This window comes from Phalacrocorax carbo, chromosome 3, assembly GCF_963921805.1.
Source record: "Phalacrocorax carbo chromosome 3, bPhaCar2.1, whole genome shotgun sequence".
NCBI lineage: Eukaryota > Metazoa > Chordata > Aves > Suliformes > Phalacrocoracidae > Phalacrocorax > Phalacrocorax carbo.
In genome coordinates this window covers 25019591-25038433 of record NC_087515.1, presented here as the reverse complement: position 1 = coordinate 25038433, position 18843 = coordinate 25019591, and the positions used below count along the sequence as shown (strand labels likewise).

At 38.2% G+C, this 18843-nt stretch overlaps 1 protein-coding gene across 2 annotated transcripts in view; it reads right to left on the bottom strand.

The window, feature by feature from the left end:
• PPP2R5A (protein phosphatase 2 regulatory subunit B'alpha) overlaps positions 1 to 18843 on the bottom strand; it is a 46383-nt gene continuing 27540 nt past the window's right edge. For both annotated transcript variants that reach the window (XM_064446187.1, XM_064446188.1), the window contains exons 4-13: positions 15858 to 15950; positions 13770 to 13900; positions 13499 to 13558; positions 12197 to 12305; positions 9726 to 9779; positions 5626 to 5676; positions 4526 to 4645; positions 4313 to 4440; positions 2036 to 2137; positions 1 to 1248 (exon numbers count right to left, since the gene is read on the bottom strand). In XM_064446187.1, coding sequence (XP_064302257.1) covers positions 1116 to 1248; positions 2036 to 2137; positions 4313 to 4440; positions 4526 to 4645; positions 5626 to 5676; positions 9726 to 9779; positions 12197 to 12305; positions 13499 to 13558; positions 13770 to 13900; positions 15858 to 15950 — 981 coding nt within the window. In that variant the 3' untranslated portion in view covers positions 1 to 1115. The remainder of the gene's footprint in view (positions 1249 to 2035; positions 2138 to 4312; positions 4441 to 4525; positions 4646 to 5625; positions 5677 to 9725; positions 9780 to 12196; positions 12306 to 13498; positions 13559 to 13769; positions 13901 to 15857; positions 15951 to 18843) is intronic.

The window sequence follows — 18843 nt, the reverse complement described above, 5'->3', positions numbered from 1 at the left end:
TACAAACATAAAGACTTTATTGAATGCTGCTCAATTCCCCAAAGATCTTCCATTACAAAAGTTTTCCACACAACTGCAATTTAAGAGATTGGAATGGTACTCTGATAAAAGATGTGAAAAATACTTGATCAAGTAAACAGACAAGACTTCTATTGTCAATGTCCACCTTTAAGAAACAAACTGCATTTTCTTTAAATAAAACAAGGAACTGTTTATTAACATCCTTCCCTCCTTACTGAAAAAAAAAAAACAACAAAAAAACAATACAATCCCAATTTTGGTCTCATTCTTCAGTCTACGAGATGCTAAAGCTAATGTAGAAACATCCAATATGGTCTCTAGGAGACCTGCTCTACCCTCAGGTAGGCCCTGGGCTGCTGAGGAACATCATTGATGGACTCTCAAGAAGCTGCTCCAATCCTCAGCTGTAGCAGGAGGAACTCTCTAAGGAGCCCAGGAGGCAGCACGAATCAGGCAGAGGCACTCACCAAGTGGTCGGTCAGACACACAGGCCACCCCAACCTGTTCAAGCTGACTTTCTCTCCCTACTTTGCCTCATTCTAACACAAGCCTTATATAAATCTAAATGGGAATCCAATTGGGAAGCCAAGGACAGCACCCTATGCAAGTTCCTTTCAGTGCTGCAAGGGGCACATACTGGATCTCTCACATTACTGGTAACGTACCTTGGTTTTATTTGAGAAAATACAGCACAACTAGAAGCCTTTTCTATAATCTTAACCAAAGTATGCAGCAATGTGAAAAGCACATATAAAACAAGGAAAAAAATGTACATAGCAAACTATACCACCTATGTGCAACACAATCAAAAATTCAAGTCATAATTCTCACCACTCCCGTAATTACTTCACTCATTAAGGATGATAATTCAGTTCTATGAACATTGGAAGTGACAGTATATCAATAATTAGACAAATTTACAATATGCTGTGGTAATGACATCACTTAACTGCTGCATTTAAAATCAAATCTTTACATTTGCCAGAGAAAAAAAGTGGCTGTTTGTTATACTGATGAGGTTTCTTCTGCAAATCCTTGTATATTTCAAAAGGGTACAAAAGAGTACATCTGCCAAGTAGAGGTGGTTGTTTCTTTTATTTGGCACTTGTACTATGTGCATTTAGCACGTTGTGAGTGCTGTTCTGCTTTTCTGCCATCGCCTTCTTAAGCTTTAACTCCTCTAGCTTTCTCCACAACTCTTCACGTTCCATTTCTTTCTTTTTCTCTCTGTAGAAAAGAGTGAAGATCAGTTTCAGATGTGTTTTAAGTGCAACGTGGAGACGCAGTTACTTAACAACTGTGACTGACATCTAGTAATTCCTCTTGGAAGTTTTCCTCCACAGCTATTTTTAGAGGCAATTAGAGTTTCCTCTACTAAAAAGCAAGCATACAAATTGGTAGCGGTTAGCGGTAAAACTGTAACTTTGCTCCAAACTCAGACAACTGCTGTAGTGTGGTTTTGCGCAGACAACTGCATTCTAAGGAGGTTCTTTATCACATGCAGACAAGTTAAGGGACTAAGCATCTTTGGGGGAGAAAAGCACAGCTGCTGAAAGGAGACTTAGCACGTGGTCCCAGCTGGCCCAGGGTAACGTCCGCCCTACCTCCCTTATTATTCCCGCAGTACTGTTTACTAGGTTAGTAGGATAAGAGGGAGGTTTTAGCTGAGCTATGAAGTATTCTTCAGCAAAGCTTCCTTCAGACAACACCCCCTGAAGCAGCAGGGCCAGCACCAGGCAGCCCCTCGCAGCAGCAGCCGAGCCCAGCTTTCCCACACCGGAGCGTGCTCCCTGCCCTGCTGGGGCCTTCCTGCTGCCACCCCGGGGCTCCAGCTCCTGCCGCACCACTGACACCCCGCACGGGTCCTTCTTGCTCCAGTGACCCCAGCAGCAAGTACATGATGAGCAGTTCCACCACGGGACCCCATAGGCATGCCTGTTAAGTTTTGCTTCTTTTCAGCTGGCACATTCTAGATATGTATTCATCAATGTGCATTTGGAAGAAAAATCAGTACCTTTGCCTTTCTGCTTTATACGAGCTTGTAAGTTCATCAAAAAGCTTGCCATTCATTTCCATCAGGGTTTTCAGCACGTTGTATACCAGTGCTACAATAGTTCTAGAAGAGAAGGAACAATACCATTAGAATCACTCAACACAAAATTAACTTCAGTAAGTAAGTGTTCAATTTCTTCTTTGGACTCCGAGCTTTTTATTTAAGATAATACTACTGTAAGGTCAGTCAGTTTCTGAAACAAAATCCTGTACTGTAATTTCCTCAGTAAATTAATAAAATGCATATTTAAGCTTTTTTCTGAAACGGCTGTTTAACCTTAAATTCCTGACCCTTGTAATTGCACAGGATATAATTATTGGTACTGTGGCTGTTCTATAAAGCCATTCAATTATGTTAACCCTTAATAAACTGAGTTTTAGCAATAATTTTGTAATATTTGAGTAAGGAAATATGAAAGTCAAGAAGAATAAGCTTCTGGCTAATAGCTTCAAGACTGGGCAAAAGAATGCGGCAGAGGAACCCCAGGCACATGGTTTAATACAGCTACTAAAAGCTCTACCAGAAGCATTTCTGGGCAGCAGATACTTTTGCTGCATATGCCCCATTAGAGAACCAAATTGAGAACATCAGATAATGGTTTCCGGTACCTTAGTTTCCTTCAGAAACCAAGCAGCTCGAGCAATACTGGCTGTCTCTCACATGGCTGACTGTATTTCCATGTTAGGTATTACTCTTCTTTTTACGAAGGCATTCATGTTTCAATAAATTATCTTAAATATTGTGTTGTTTATCCCCTTTAAACCCACTCTTAATTACACATAGAAATGCAGAAGTAGCACTAAAATTAAATTGTAAAAAGGTGCCTTATCATTAAGCTTATCACTAATCAAGAAGAGTAGGTAAACTGTCTTCCCATCTTTCCCCTCACTAGCAGTTCACCTTCACACAGCAGTTTTGATGGGAAGGTTGTAGAGCAGAGTTGCCACGCAGTCTTGTGACCTTGAAAAATGATGAATGAAAGGAAAACCTAAGGCAGTAGCCAAAGGACCAGGTTTGCCTTTTCAGTACACTCTGTGGTGGCACCAGGAAATCTCCCAACTACTCATCAGAGCCCCCGTGCTCGTTCAAAAGGCACGTTACACTTCCCTGTCTACACACCTTTTTGGTTTTTGAACACTGGCTTTCATGTGGTTTGAGACAAAAGCTTATTTGGGGTTTTAGTTTTCTGAGAGGAAAAGCTTGATTTTGAGCAAGTACTTAAGTCCATATTGGACAGCTAGATGGATATAAGCACATTACTGTGCCCTCCAAACCAAATTAAAACCAAAAGGTTAGACTTTCTTCCTCAAAATTCCTGGTCCTCCAGGTACACAGTCATCCTGTGTCTCACTTCCTTCACAAAGAGCAACTTCTGCCAGGAGCTAGGGAAAGAGGGACATCCCTCATATTTGTTGAGGTCCCAAGTACTATTAATGGTCCATGAACTAGTTCTCCAAAACTTAAATTCAATCTCAGCTGATACATTTAAAACTAGACACACCATCTACATAAATTCAGAAGAATTTCAGAACCTTCAAGGGCTTAAAACAGGACACCTGCTTTAACTTCAAAGCATGGGAAGCTCCTGCCTACCCTGGCTTTTGCCCGTATGAGCTTTACATTCTACAGGTTGACTTACAACTCAATTTGTGATGCTGGACACAAGCAAACTTTGCTTTTTAATATTACAGTCTAATGACTGCTTCTTTCAAACATGATATAAAAATGCTAACATTTAACCTGTGGCATTAAATATAAAATAGAGCAGTTACTCATTTCTCATTCCTACCATAATTCACAGTGGTAGGCAACTGCTCTCCTCTGATAGTATCTTTCCCCTTATCTCACCGGGCAGCAATAACTACTTAGGAAGACACTGACAGACTTTTCCTCATCTAAAGAGGTAAAGGACAGCAAAGCATAAATACAGTAAAGCATGCCTTGGCAATTGGTTTGGTCCAAGTAGTAGCAATTTGCATTTTTAGCTAACACAAGATCAAGTTCGATTCCAATATCAAGACCATCATCCCATTTTTTCATACTTTTACAGTAAATTCAGTTCTCTGTCACAGCAATGCTGAACTGTAGCTGAAAATGACGTCCATTTTAGTACCTGTAATCTCATTGATTTAATCTGATTTAGGTAAAAATGAAGTCACCTTTACAAGCTTACAATCCAAACCTGAAACAGTGGACAATTTATTTATGGTACTACAGAGGAAGCTGAATGTTACATACGGATTCCAGTGTTCTTTGGAGATCTTGTATAAACTGCCAAACATAATTGGTAGAATTTTATCAATGTTCTCCTCAATCAGGCTAAGAATATATTCATTATTCCAGAAGTACAAAGCTCTTTCTGCAACCTGAAACACAAAGTTTAGGGGTCAACAGCCACAAAATAAATTACCATAAGTTATCTTTTTAAATTTTTTAACTTTTTTTTTTTACCTGAAAATGTGAACTGGACACACACTTGGATATTTGCTTAAATAAAGGCTCTTCTATTTTTTTGAATTGTGTCGGTTCTATTACATCTAAGATTTCTTCAATTTCACCTAAAAACATTACCTGTTTGTATAAAAAAAGAAATATGTCAAAAAATATAAGAATGTTTTATGTTGACGTTGTAAACAGAAACACACAAAATACAACTGATACATTAGTCATGAATCCTGCAAAAAACACTGTGTGTAATTACAAGGCAATAGACTTGCACAGGTTTTTTTCAGCCTGAAAAAAGTCATTTTAGCTGCCAGATTACAGCTCTCGTTTTGGATTTTTTTGTGTAATTGCTCTAAACCCTTCACCAAACTGCTTCTGCAGAATATATTTTTTTTAAAAAGTTAAAACAGCTAGAACATTTTATTTCGTCAAGAATGGCTGCAGAGGTTACCATTATCTGAGATCTCCAAAGTAGCTTTTGAAGTGATAAATAATTAATTCCTGTTTTAAATCACAACCAGCAGAGCCCTGGGTAGGTGACACAGACAAATTTAGCACCGCTCACACAAACAGGGAGACCTGTGTTAAGTGACCCCATTTTTAAAGAGCTGTCGGGGGGAGGTATCTGGTGGCATAAATCAAACTCCTGATTTTTAAACTCATTTTAACTACACAGAAGCAGCCAGAAAATAAATTAATTTCCCAAGACAGTTTAAAGTTATTTATACTATGGAAAAAGAACGTATGTACGCTTTACCAGATACTTCTTTGGTGTCTCGAATGCTAAGACTGTGTCCCCCTGCAGATGACTACCTCCAACCTGGTCTATATCTACTAAAATACTTCTCACCTTGAAAGATTGTTTCTTTATACAACATCTTAATTGGAATGCAACTTTTAATATAGTTTTAACATAGTAACACCACAGAAAGAACAGACACACAAAACAATTGCATTGAGTTGCACGACAGATGAGCGCCCTCAAGAAGCTTCAAGTTGCAAGTTTTCTGCCAGATCTCTTGAAAAGCACAGCAGCAGTAAGGGATAGGAACCTGCCCCACTACATTGTACATCACAGCGGACACCGGAAATGAGACAAAACCAACCTCTTTCTGACTGCAAGTTTTTGGCCAAAATTTGAGCAGTCCTCTGATTACCTATATTCAAAACACAAACAAGTTAAAGCAGTTTCTAATAAAGTTTCTATTACATATTCTATACGATTAAAAAAAAGTACTAGTTTGCTTTTCAATTAAAACTGAATACAGCTAAAGGTAGTTCCACTGAAAATAAATACTGTGCTTTCTCATTTATCTTGTTGAGGTTATCATAATTTAGACCCTTCTCATCAATCACAAGACTTGTGATTATCCGTCCACTCTCCATTCCCATCCTGGTACATACATTAATTGATAGGATGCTGATAACATCAAAGCATCACAAAATCAAGTTAACTCCCCTGTAGCTAGATTTCCCAAAACTTTTTTGTCTCCTCATCCATTCTTTGGGGAGCACCTGTCTTGGCATCAAGGTTCGAAGCCTGAGATCAAGCTGTATACGCTGACTGCACAAGCAAGGCTATCCAGAGGAGTCATGGCCTCCACTGCTTCTTCTTTTCTTCTAGAATTTGAAATGTTGAAGACTGGAAACTAAAGAGATGTGAACTTGGAGAGAAAACACATTCCAGCATCTGCATTGGAAACTATCTTACACAACGCCGAAAAAAAACTTCAGCAAAACTTAATTAGAAAATACAGCCCCCAAGGCAGGGTGGGGGAGGGACCACACATAACAGACAAAGGCTGGAGGCCTCTTTCCTACAATCAAACATCTGACATGGCACCTCAATTACAAAATTAATGCTGACTTAAAAAAACACCCAAACCCTGTAACCATGTGTTTTGGAAGCAGAAACATTCTCAGAGCCTTACAAACTTTCATTCTGAGGAAAGAACCTCTATTTTTATGATACAACAGCACCTATTTGTCCATATGCAACTTTAAAACTTACTCAACTGTTTTGAGTACCTTCCATATTTGATTTTTGCCATGTTGATTTTTTTTTCTTTTTGCCAGCTTCCCAGCTGGCTGTTTTATTCACAACTATATGTACTATCAAAAGTGACTTTCCAGAGAAAAAGTTAGTATGATTTTAAGTGCCCACAAGTCTTTATCCTAAGGTACACGCATATCCTGCTACTACAAAGCTGAATGTCACTTCAAATGATGCTGAGCAAATGCAGAAACCTCAGGCAGCTGGTAAAATCCTATGCTCAAATCCACAAAAAGAAAGGAAGTTGCAAGGAAAGGACCAATTCCTTGCAGAGCCTCGACCATACAGTTCTACTTAGCTGGCTGAAAGCTACAGGCAACAAATATGAACGCCATCACCTGACACCTGATGAATGAGCAGGAGGCCCACAGAGGCAGAGCTCCCTCCCTGACCAGCCAGTACTGACCTGGCCTCCTTGCTGCCTCCACAGGCAGAGCAGAAGAGCTGGGGCAGATGGCAACATGAGGGGGAAGGAGAAATTTTGAGCTGCCCCCACTTCACTGCAATGACCTGATCTGGCAGCCCTTCACTCACCTGCTTCTCCTCCACTCCTGAGGAGTCAGACTTGCATGAATTACAATGAATTACATTGGTTTCTCTAGATTCATAGTGTAAAGTAGCCTATGTAAATACACTTTGAATCTAGGGCCATTTTCTGTTAATCAGCTCATAACTGAATGAATCAGTTATACACTATTGAGATCTTGTATTTTTAAAGAACAAACCTAGGCATTTACAGGTATAAAAGCTCATTCTGCTGACACCTTCCCTTCCCCCAGGAACAATGCAAGTAAGCCAAAAAGTTTCAGACAAGCACATTTCTCACAACTTTTCTCTGCAACCTACCATACACCCCGAATTGGAGCACAAATTTACTGGTCTCAAAAACATAAAATTGAGTTAGCTGGAAGAGTCCAGTTTCCAGCACTTGTTATTTTAAGAGTGTTGAATGTACTTTGCTACACAGACTCATATTCTCAACTTGATGAAGAAATAACATGTTCCGAGTATAACAGTGCAGCCTCAACAAGATACCTATGCCTTGCTCCTCAGAGACAGTATCAGTTTCCAGCTTGACTAAGCTTTCATATTAAAAAGCTGATACATGCACATTTATGTTCAAAGATTTTATTCAAAGAAATATTCAACATGCATGCAGATCTGAAATCCTGCTGCTTTTACTAGACAAAACTCAAGATCAGTAATTCTCCCTGAGCTACAAATTTCCCACAAAGTGACTTACAACAGAAGGCACCTGCTACAAAACTTCTTACGTAGAAGGACTGTGTGTTTAGCCTGTTTTCTTCAATGTAAAGGTCATTGCACTTAGCAGGGTTAGGTAACAAACTCTTCTTGTCAACTTCACAAACATCAGGACTGACCTAAGGCAGACTACCATAGTTAAAAGAGCTCGGATTGGATGTCTTCTGAATTGACCCTGAGTGACAATTTCTGCCAGAAAAATAACAGTAAGGTACTCGTGAAGACAGCCTTCTGATGGAGTTCTTAAAATATTACTTGACCTAAAGCCAAAATAAATTCCAAATGCTATCTCATCAGTTGCCCCACATTTTAACATCTTCTTTTCAAGCATTTCAGAAAGTTTATTAAAGCTTCAATTCTTACCATCTTATTAACCTTTACTCCTTGATAAAACCAGTTTTACTATATGCTTAGGGTAACGGCCAAAGCAAACACAGGCAGTGACGCTGCAGCGAGTTGTTCTATCTTCTCCATTCAGAATTCATCTTTACTGATTAAGAGGCAACCAGAATTGTACACACTATAGTCCCAATGAAGTCTCAGAATTGTGCTACGGCACTCCTACTTCAAAAAGCCCTACCTTCTCACTTCAGAGCTTGGGCTTGGATCCTACATCACAGTTCTGTAAATTCCTATCAGGAAGTTCTGACTTTGCCACATTGTCACTTCATTCAATCTTGCAGGTTTTTATGTAAACCCACACATTTTCTGCTCACATGTCAACTTTAACTATCAAAATGCCTGGATTATTTTATAGCTTGGCTTAAGGAATAAGGCCTATGCAATTCCTTTCTCCTCACCCTATCCAACAAAATAAGCTTATTGACCAGTGTAGCTAGGAACACTGCAATACAGGGGGAAAGAAGATGCTTCAAGCAGACAAGGCAAACTTACAGACAGGTCTACCACCTTCCACCACCTACAGAATAACTTCTCTTCTGATGAGAAAGATCAATACTGAAGTGGCTGTGCAGAAAACAGGCTTCCACTGAAAGACTGATAAAGATCTACGTTGTTTCCACAAAGCTGCTTATCTTTTTTTCTCTATAGAAAAATTTAGATTTTTTGCATAAGCTCTTCATTTTTCTGTCACAAAAAAGGATATCAATATTATGATATCAATTTAAATCATATCAATATGATTTAAATATCAACATACCCCTAACAGAAAGATTTCTGAATGTCCAACTAAACCCAGTTTCTGTTCTAGCTGGTCGGACATCAGTCTGCGCCCCCATGAGCTGCTGCACTGCCCTGAGCCTACATTCTTCATTGGCATTGCCAAAGCCCTTGCATGAAGTGCTGCAAACCCCTTTTTAGCTGAGCTGTCAATATGTATCATGGGAGACTCAGTCTGGCAAAAGCCACTGATGCCTGAAGCACCTGTGCTCTAACTGCCAAGAGGCACCCCAGTAACTGAAGAGACAGAATAGAAACATCGCATTTGGAATTTCAGAGCTCCTTCTGTCTAAATAAAAGTGGTGTTATTCTTCCCAGCTTTTATTTTGGGACTGTTTATTCCCTAAGATATTTCAACTTTATGGAGTGGCTAGGCACAAGCCATCAGCACCAAAAATACTGATGTTTTAGTTCTTACCAGAAGGAAATACAGTCGTTACATGCTTTCTCATATAAGGGAATTTGCGTATCAGTGGCTCAAACTTTTATTTAAATTTGTGCTCTGTCTTGGTCACAGGCTAAGAGATAATTGCCCTTTCAAACCCAGAATTTTCTTAACAACTGTTCTAGATTTATCCCCCCACCACCCCACGGCCTATGGATCATTATGCAAGACAGCACAGATAGCACTGCTATACAATTCTAACAAATTACACTGAAATATTTAGTTGAAATTAAAAATAGAAAAGCATTCAACAGAAGAACACTTACAGGCTCTGTTAAAGTTGTATCTTTCTCCAGGAACTGTACAACACAATAGGCGAGCTAGAATGTAAGTCATGTGATTATTTAGTTTAAACAGACACTGTTTAGACATTGCAGCATAACTACATATCACAACTTATAATGGAAGCACTTCAGATCAGGGATGATGTGGGGGGCAACCCAAAACACCCCATCACAGCCATTTTAAATTCTTCCAAACTAAACAAAACAGCAATTAAAGCAGCAAGGTAGACAGGCCTGCTCTATTTTACAAAAACTTTCCTGCACAACAAAAATATTTTTTTCTTTTTTATCCTAGAATAGAATTACTTTTAAGCTTGACAGGTATTTCCGTAACTCAGATCTGGTGTCCAGACACATTTTTCTCAACATCGATTCCTGTATTAATAGTACAAAGCTATAATTTTTCAAACATCTGCATTGCGGTAAAAAAGGTGATACTTTCAGTAAAAAAAAAAGTTTTAAACCAGGTTTGAGCACACATAACTCAAGTACTGGACATATACAGCATTCAACATTCAGTGATAAGATTACAGGTAGAAGAATTTTAACATACTGCATGGCCACAAGAGATCAGGCAGCATCTCTGCAGCTGAGTATCCTGACCCCAGCTATGGCCAACAACAAATGCCTGTGGAAGAGCATAGGAAGTGGGGGAAGCATGAGATTAAGTCACCAGCATGCTCTCCCAGCCTCTGATGATTTCTGCCTAAGGGTCTTCTCAGGCCAAAGTGTGATATTATGTGTCATATAATGACTTATTGTTTAGTTACTAAGCATACAGTTAAATAACTAAACAACCATACCTCTGCCCAGTACAGACACCATACAATAATCCTATTACTAAAGTAGTCACAATCCTAGATTCCATTAAGAATTATTTTAAGAGGTCACAGTACTTTTCATCTAGCAATGTAAAGCAAAGACAAAAATTATTTACATGCATTATATGTATATTTCAATACTTAGGATGCTTGAATTCAAGCATTAAAAAACAAAGGAAAGGTATTGTTATCCCAAAGCAGATAATTACAATGCTTTAATTACAACAGGCCTAATTTATTTCTTTTACCCTTAGGCGAAGGGTGTATATGCGTAGATTCAAAAATAATAAATGTCACACATTAATCTCATAAAATCCCCTTATATATATTGCACAGTAATGCTTTATTGTTCAAGGACACAAAGACTTAAAGCCTTAAACCTGAATTAAGTTTTACTTTTAAGGGTAAACTAAGCTTGTACTACAGCAACAAAGCAACCAGGCCACTCCTGATTGCAAAGCAGATTTAATGCTGGTTTACACCGTCAAGATAATACGAAACCAGAAACACACAGTGCTGAAACTGCACATGGCACTAGTGGTTTATGAAAGGATAGGCGAGTAACCTGGTCAGGCAAACCAAATGCTACTTTCAGGTATGCAGTACAGCTGAATTAATAGGACCCTTTCAGGTACTAATGAAATGGATTAAACATAGGGGAAAAAAAAAAAGGATAGCTAGTTGTACTGATTCATCAGTGAGAATACCTTTGGCAAGTGACTGGTCCCTTTCATATCACTGACTCATTCCACACAGCCCCCTATTGCATAGCAATAAACCACAAAGACAAGTGGTTTAATTAAATTAAAACTTTTTATGAGAATTAGGGATTAACTGAGCTCTTGATTTGATCCCTGTTTGTAGGCTATATAGTCATCATGATTTCACATTAATTAGAAACTCATTTCCTTGTATCTTTAGTCTGTAAGGAGCTGTGTTAGTGAGCTAAGTTAACAAAGTAAGTTTTTAATTAGCCACAGCAGAATTACTTGCAAGCACGAATCAAATATATTCAATACTCAAGTGCCATATGTCTGGGAAGGACATACATTGTTCCTCAAATAATATGCTAAACGTCTGTGCAAAGCATAAGAATGGAAGTCAAATTAAGAACTAAAGCATTCTGACAGCACATCATGGGTCTACATAATTTCTAGCTGATCCAGAGAGCTACTATACATTTCTGCCATTTACATCCAACATTCTCCTCCCCTCGCTGTCACTGGGATGGCTTTAGAAATAAAAAAGCACTTCTGAAATAAGTACCTGGCGATACTCAAGGTTCCTTTACACACAGCATTTAGGTTACATAAAGGAAGTGATAACAGAACAAGGCCCTAGGATTAAATGAATCTTAAAGTGTGACAAGACGAGCAAGCAAAAAAGCTTCCCACTTCAGTTGACGTGACTTTGACTCGCTGTTATATTCTTTCACTTCTAATATATGCTAAACATGTCTAAATGTTAATTCTGAGATAATAAGATCTGTTAAGATCTTTTTTAAAAAACAGCAACTCAATTTGCAAATACTTTGGAATATTGATATTATAAACACATACTGATTTAAATTTCATTAGTTTCAAATGCAAATACAAAAAACCCGACCACTCTTAAAAATAGGCAAAAGCTTACCTGTGCATGAAACAAAGCTAATCCCTTTGCAGTATGCATGGGAATCAGAACTTTCATAAGGAACTGTTTGTGTTCTGCTTTCAGTGGCAGTGCAAAACCATTGATAATACTGAAAACATGAATAAGCAGGATTTTTATTAAAAATTTTTTTTCCTAGCAAGCCAAGAACTTCTGTAAATTCAAGAGACACTCAGTTTCTGATTCAATTCCTAACCCTGACTGTTTGAAGCCATAGAACAGTTCTACATATGCACAACCTTTAAAGTGTTGGTATCATGCAAACTTAGACTGTTGGTAGGAATACCAGAGAGACATACTGGAAGTCAAATAATACTCATTAGATGAACTGAAGTATTTTTGTTGTGACCTCCATCCAGTAAAATAATCTACAGTAAGTCTTGCTGTCTAATTGCAAAGCTTAGACGGATACATCAAGAAGTCAGTCCATTTCACCCACAATCACTAGGAACTTGCAGAGAAAAAAAGTAGATGGCATACAATTTTGAACTATTTTAACAGTGCACTTTGGACATTTTTGGGGGATGGCTGAACAACCTTTCCCTCCAAAAACAAAGTTTAAAAGTTGTCTCATTGAGAGTCGTAGAACAGACAAACGTCCTTCAGGAAGAGTTTGGGGTTTTTTTTCCTCCCTACATTTTATGTAAATCTGAGTAGATAATGGTATCGCTTTCACTGGGTTTTCACGAAGATTTTTTCTGCAATAGTTTCACAGTGTTTGGATTTTCAGTTAGAGCAGTAATATTTATAAAATTTTTCTATTGTGAAAGATATGTGACAGTTTTAGAAAAAACAGTAAAATACTACCACAAAAAAAACCTTCAAAGTTAAACATTAAATTAGTGAAATAGTGACAAAAAAAAAAGATAACTAAAACCCCTGCAAGAAACCCTTAAGTGTTTCCTGAGTAGTATTTAAAGAAAACCAGCTTGCTGAAGATTAAAGCATTTCATTCAGCATAAGGGCGAAAGTTAATATTCATTTTCTAAATCAAAGAACAAGTAATCTATCAGATATAAGATAAGCAATGGTAGATATTCCTGACAAACAAGGACTCTCGAGAAATATTTTTCCAGTCATCTTTAAAACTTGCACCAAAAAAGAATTTATGCTCTATATCCTGATTTGATATTCACATGGTAACTCAGACACTATTAGATTATGTCAGTGACTGCACTTCATCACTTGTTACTGTAATAATTCTCCTTCCCCCTCTCCACTCCCAAAGCAAGAAAGCAGAAGCAAACACCCACAATAACATTTTTTCTGTCAGATCAAACTTACCTTCCTAATATCTCAAGAAGTTCAGCAACACCATTGAAGTGCTCCGTTTCATATATAAACCTGTTATGAAAAAAGACAACCATCAAAAATCAAAATAGAGGATCAGAGACACCAAAGTGACCTTTACTAAGCTTCAAATATTTGGAAGCCAGATCACAGACCAAAAAGAGGTCTTTTACTTCAAGACTAAATCACTGCAGACCCAGATCATGAAGGCAAGATAAAATATTCCTCACACATACGTACATATATATACACACACAGAGCATACCTGAGGAAAATGTTGTTAATCTGTTTCCTGATGAATGCTCTTAAACCAAGGAATTTTCCATAAATTCGATGAAGAACTGTCTTTAGGAAATCACGTTCTCGTGGGTCTTCGCTATCAAAGAGCTCCAACAACTTTAAAAATTAAATTGAAATGTATTACTTTTGAAAGACTCAAATTTTCTTATGTTACTAACCAATTCGAGTTCTCTCTTTCATTTACAAGTTTAGATTAGAGAAATTAGAATCAATTTAACTGAAAATTGTCTGGATGTCATATTATATATTTAAAATTAGATTTTTAATAAAGCTATTTTTTTTAAAGCAAGCCCAGCAGCTTCATTCCCTTCAAAAGTCTGTACACAAGCATCAAAGCCCTTCCAACAACTGTAATAGTTGCCATCAAAATAAAAATGAAATTGTGAGCATTAAATTAAACCTTACGTAAATGATTTATACTTGCTCTCTAAGAAATCAGAATTAATCAAATCTGTGTCAGATATTTACAATTCCTTAATTAAAATCCTGTACTGCTCATCTCAAAAAGCTACTTGTATCTTGAATTTTAAGCAAAAGCATTCCGATACAAGAAATGATCACAATGAATGATTAATATGGAGGGGGTCATGAAATAAGCATAGGATATGTAATTATTAACTGATTCTCTGCTAATACAGACTAAATGCTGCAATAAGCTAGCAAGATTTTCCACACTTTTTTCTCGTAGAAAGTTTTCCAAGGATACAGAGAAGACCATACTCACTTGAAGACATCAAAAGAGATTCCAATCCCATTATAGACCATTATTTATTTTTTTTTTCCCCCACATGTCCAAGTAAGAGCATATTCAGAAATACTAACTGTGCTAAATTAGTAACTTAGCTCAAGCTGTCATTACGGTCTCCTGCTCAGTCCAGGTCTGTGAGCTTAGGTCTGTCTACACCGAGCAGCATAAGGGACTGGAAACAGCTGTTCAGGAACTTTGTTCAGGCTCATTTCATTTTTATATTTAGAAGGAATTTCTCAGGGTCATTACTCCACTTTTTTCCATATATAGCTAGCTGTTCATTGCATTGTCTTTCTTATACTCTAGAGAAAGATCAAGTGAAATGTCAGGAATTGAAACTCCACAACATGGCTCTTAACAACCACAGGTCAGTTAACTGGATATCCACGGCCAAGAGTTCAGCAGCAGCTTCAGGCCTAAATTTTGTGGCAATGTCAAATAAAACAGAGATGAAGAAAACACCTATAAACAAGAACAGCAAAACTGAAAAAGTGGAAATTAAATGCTGTCACTGAAGGTGGGGAGGAAAAGTGTCCATCTATGTTTTTACTGTTCATTGCTGTACTGTGATGGCCTACCAGCATGGCACAGCTCTTCAGCTCTTTCTTGACAAACAAAAGTATTTTGACATGCTAAAAATAAAATCCCCACTGACTTAACCTTGGACAAAAATTTTTGTGGTATTCTACAGCCTAATTCCTTGAGAAGTTATATTTAATATGAAATCTTACTTCACTTTCATGCTTATAGTTACTTGGCATAGGGAAGCATGATTTTCCTGTGTACTTTCTTATTTGATTTTCCTTCTGTGGGTAACACACAATAGTAAAGAGAATGATGCTATCTAGTCACAAGTTGGCAGATGTTGGAACAGATTTAATGTACCCGTACATGAACTTTTTACAGGATGAAAGTTTGCTCTAAGTTTCCCCCATGATAAATCTATGAAAAACAAACAGAAAAGCACCACAGAAGTTAAATTAGCACATTATTCATTTGACTGGAAGTAAGTTACAAATCATTAAAAACACAACTTGTATTTACAAATTACAAATATTTTGCATTGCAAAGCACCGAGGTTGATATCTGAAAGCAAAGTGTATCTGAAGTTATTGATTACATATAGCCTCTGTGGTATGCTGTGCTGTTTGTTTAGTGTTTGGCAGAAGCCACTGTTGGAACAACTAAGATTTAACCCTGTGTCAACCTGAAAGCTTTAATATTCTCCTTAGCTGTACAGTCTTCTGAGAAGTTAAGCTTGAGAGGTGATCTTTAAATCAGGGCATGTGAAAACTCTCTACTTACCTGCTGTACAAATTTCTGGTCAATATATCGCTTTGCAATGCTAGGCTGAAAATCCGGGCTCTCCAAAAACCTCAGGAAAAATTCATACACCAACTACAAACAATGAAATGAATATTTTGAAGTTAGTAAGTACACTGTAACACAGATCTCAGCCCCGCCACCACCACAAAGTCAGTGGGACTAGTCACATGCTTAAAAAGTACAAAAGGAAACCGAAGCCTAACACATCACTGCTTAATCACAGCCTCTACTGGAATTTACTGCAAGAATTACAGTATCACGAACACTTTAATTCCTGGAAGAGTCAAAGCTTAATAAATAACCTACTGAAAATATCACTATTAGACAAAAAAACAGGTTTTAAGTATTACATATATTCACATTTCCTACTATATTAAGAATTTATAATGTAGAAATAAGTTACCAAACACTTGTCAATGCTAAGGGTAAAATTATGTGCTCCAGCATCACATAATTCCTTAAACAGTTGAAGAAAAATCTGCTAAGTGTTCCTGAAATTAGGTTTCAGCTGCAAACTCCAAAAATGAAAAGTCCTATTAAAAAGCTGAATGAATACAGAGAAACTGAAGAGTTTGACTTAATATTAGGTTTCCATATCCTTGACATTCAATTCAAACAACAGGACCCTCTGCAGACTTGTCTTCATCCTTTATATTTTGTAGTATATTATGTCTGTTAAGTTCAAGGCCCCATTCGCTATGATTGCTCAACGCCCACAGTTGGAAGAACAGACAGGAGGTAAGAGTTAGCGAGGGCCTGAGGTAGCAGAGAGAGGCGTGAAGAAGCCAGAGCACAAGTCCCATATTTTGGCGTTCATCAGAAGTCCAAGAGACAAAATACTGTACTTCCATAACAATGGCAGATTTAGAAAATACACATAAGGCATCCCTTAACTGATACAGAATTGAAAGGAAAGACATTTTATGGTTGGACACATACAGGGCTACTTACGTTCTCAACGTCTATTTCTTAATGCCATGTTAAACAACTAACTAGTAATAATACTAAAACGCAATTTAGATACATAAAGACATCACTGACTGGACTTCCAAATATAACCCACACAGAACTGTTGTCATACTCACAGGCATCTCTCTCAACTACTATACTATGAGTACTTATTAAACTGAGAGCCAACACCTGAGCAATTCACAATTATAATTATGAAGTTCACTTGAGAGAAGTGCTTGACAGTAAGTACTTTTTATCTAGAACATTTGAGATGACAGCTACTTATGCATAGCCTCAAGGAGGATATGCTGTAGCGGCAAAGTAGAAGCTCAGAAACACAAGTTTCCTTTCATTCCTTCTTCCCCTCTGACAGTCTCTAACGAGCTTTTCAGCAGTTTAAATGTATCAAATTTCATGAAACAGAACTGTATTAAAACCCAAGCTTCCCTGTACAGCCTTAATTTGTCTTCTTGTGCATAAACATAATAGCACACAGTTGCACAACAGACAACATAGGACAGGATATTTATAAAAGCTCGGTAATAGACAACCCAATATTAATTTTAAATATTACCATACTTCATCCTGTCTTAGAAAGAGATCAACCATGACTGTTTAATAACTTCAGCAATGACATGGACAGTGGGATCGAGTGCACCCTCAACAAGTTTGCAGATGACACCAAGCTGAGCAGTGCAGTTGACACACCTGAGGGATGGGATGCCATCCAGAGGGACCTGGACCAGCTCGAGAAGCGGGCCCGTGTGAACCCTATGATGTTCAACAATGCAAAGTGCAAGGTCCTGCACCTGTGTCAGGGCAACCCCTGGTACCAAGACAGGTTGAGAGATAAAGGGATTGAGAGCAGCCCTGTGGAGAAGGACTTGGTGGATGAAAAGCTGAACACGAGCTAGCAATGTGCACTCACAGCCCATGTGGCAAACTGTATCCTGGGCCACATCAAAAGCAGCGTGACCAGCAGGTCAAGGGAGGTGAGTCTGCCCCTCTGCTCTGGTGAGACCCCACTTGGAATGCTGTGTCCAGCTCTAGCCCTCAACACAGGGAAGACATGAACCTGTTGGAGCAGGATGGCCACAAAAATGGTTTGAGGGGTGTTCCAGCCTCTGGAACACCTCTTCTATGAGGGCAGGCTGCGAGAGTTGGGGTTATTCAGCCTAGAGAAGAGAAGGCTGTGGGGAGACCTGATTGCAGCCTTTCAGAACTTAAAGGGGGCTTATAAGAAAGATGGGGACAGAGATCTTAGCAGGACCTGTTGCAATAGGACAAGGGGTAATGGTTTTAAACTAAGAGGATAGATTCAGGCTAGATAAGGATGAAGGTTTTTTTACAATGAGAGTGGTGAAACACTAACAGGTTGCCCACAGAAGTGGTAGATGCCCCATCTCTGGAGACGTTCGAGGTCAGGTTGGTCAGAGCTCTGAGCAACCTGATCTAGTTGAAGATGTCCCTGTCTGTTGCAGGGGGGTTGGACTAGATGACCTCTAAAAGTCCCTTCCAAACAAACTACACCATGATTCTATTGATCTTTTTTCAAGCTAAAAAGTAGATAAATTCATTAGTGATTTGTATTGAAATGGGAAACAGATGGCTGGAGGGAGGTTATTAGCACAGCCTCATAGGGAATAATTTTGGAATTAAATTTCATTAAATATTTCTGTCAGTGACGACAGCAAAGAATAGTCATTTGTGATAACTGCTTAGATAATGACATAATATTGGAAGCTACTGCCAGAAAAAGGGAAAAAAAAAAAAAGAGAAAAAAGTATGTCAAGGTTATCAATAAGAAAGGACAAGTTAACCCTGAAGGACTGGAGTCAGAAATACAGGATAAAACTCAAGGATTGCAAAGTCACAGTCAGAGATCCAATGAAAACATCTGCTAAGGGTTAACCACAGGATGACTAAGATCCATCTACATAGTGAAGCCACAGAAGTGACAGATGAAACCCTGGGATATTCCAGGAAGATACTGACAGCACAGATGAGATGCACA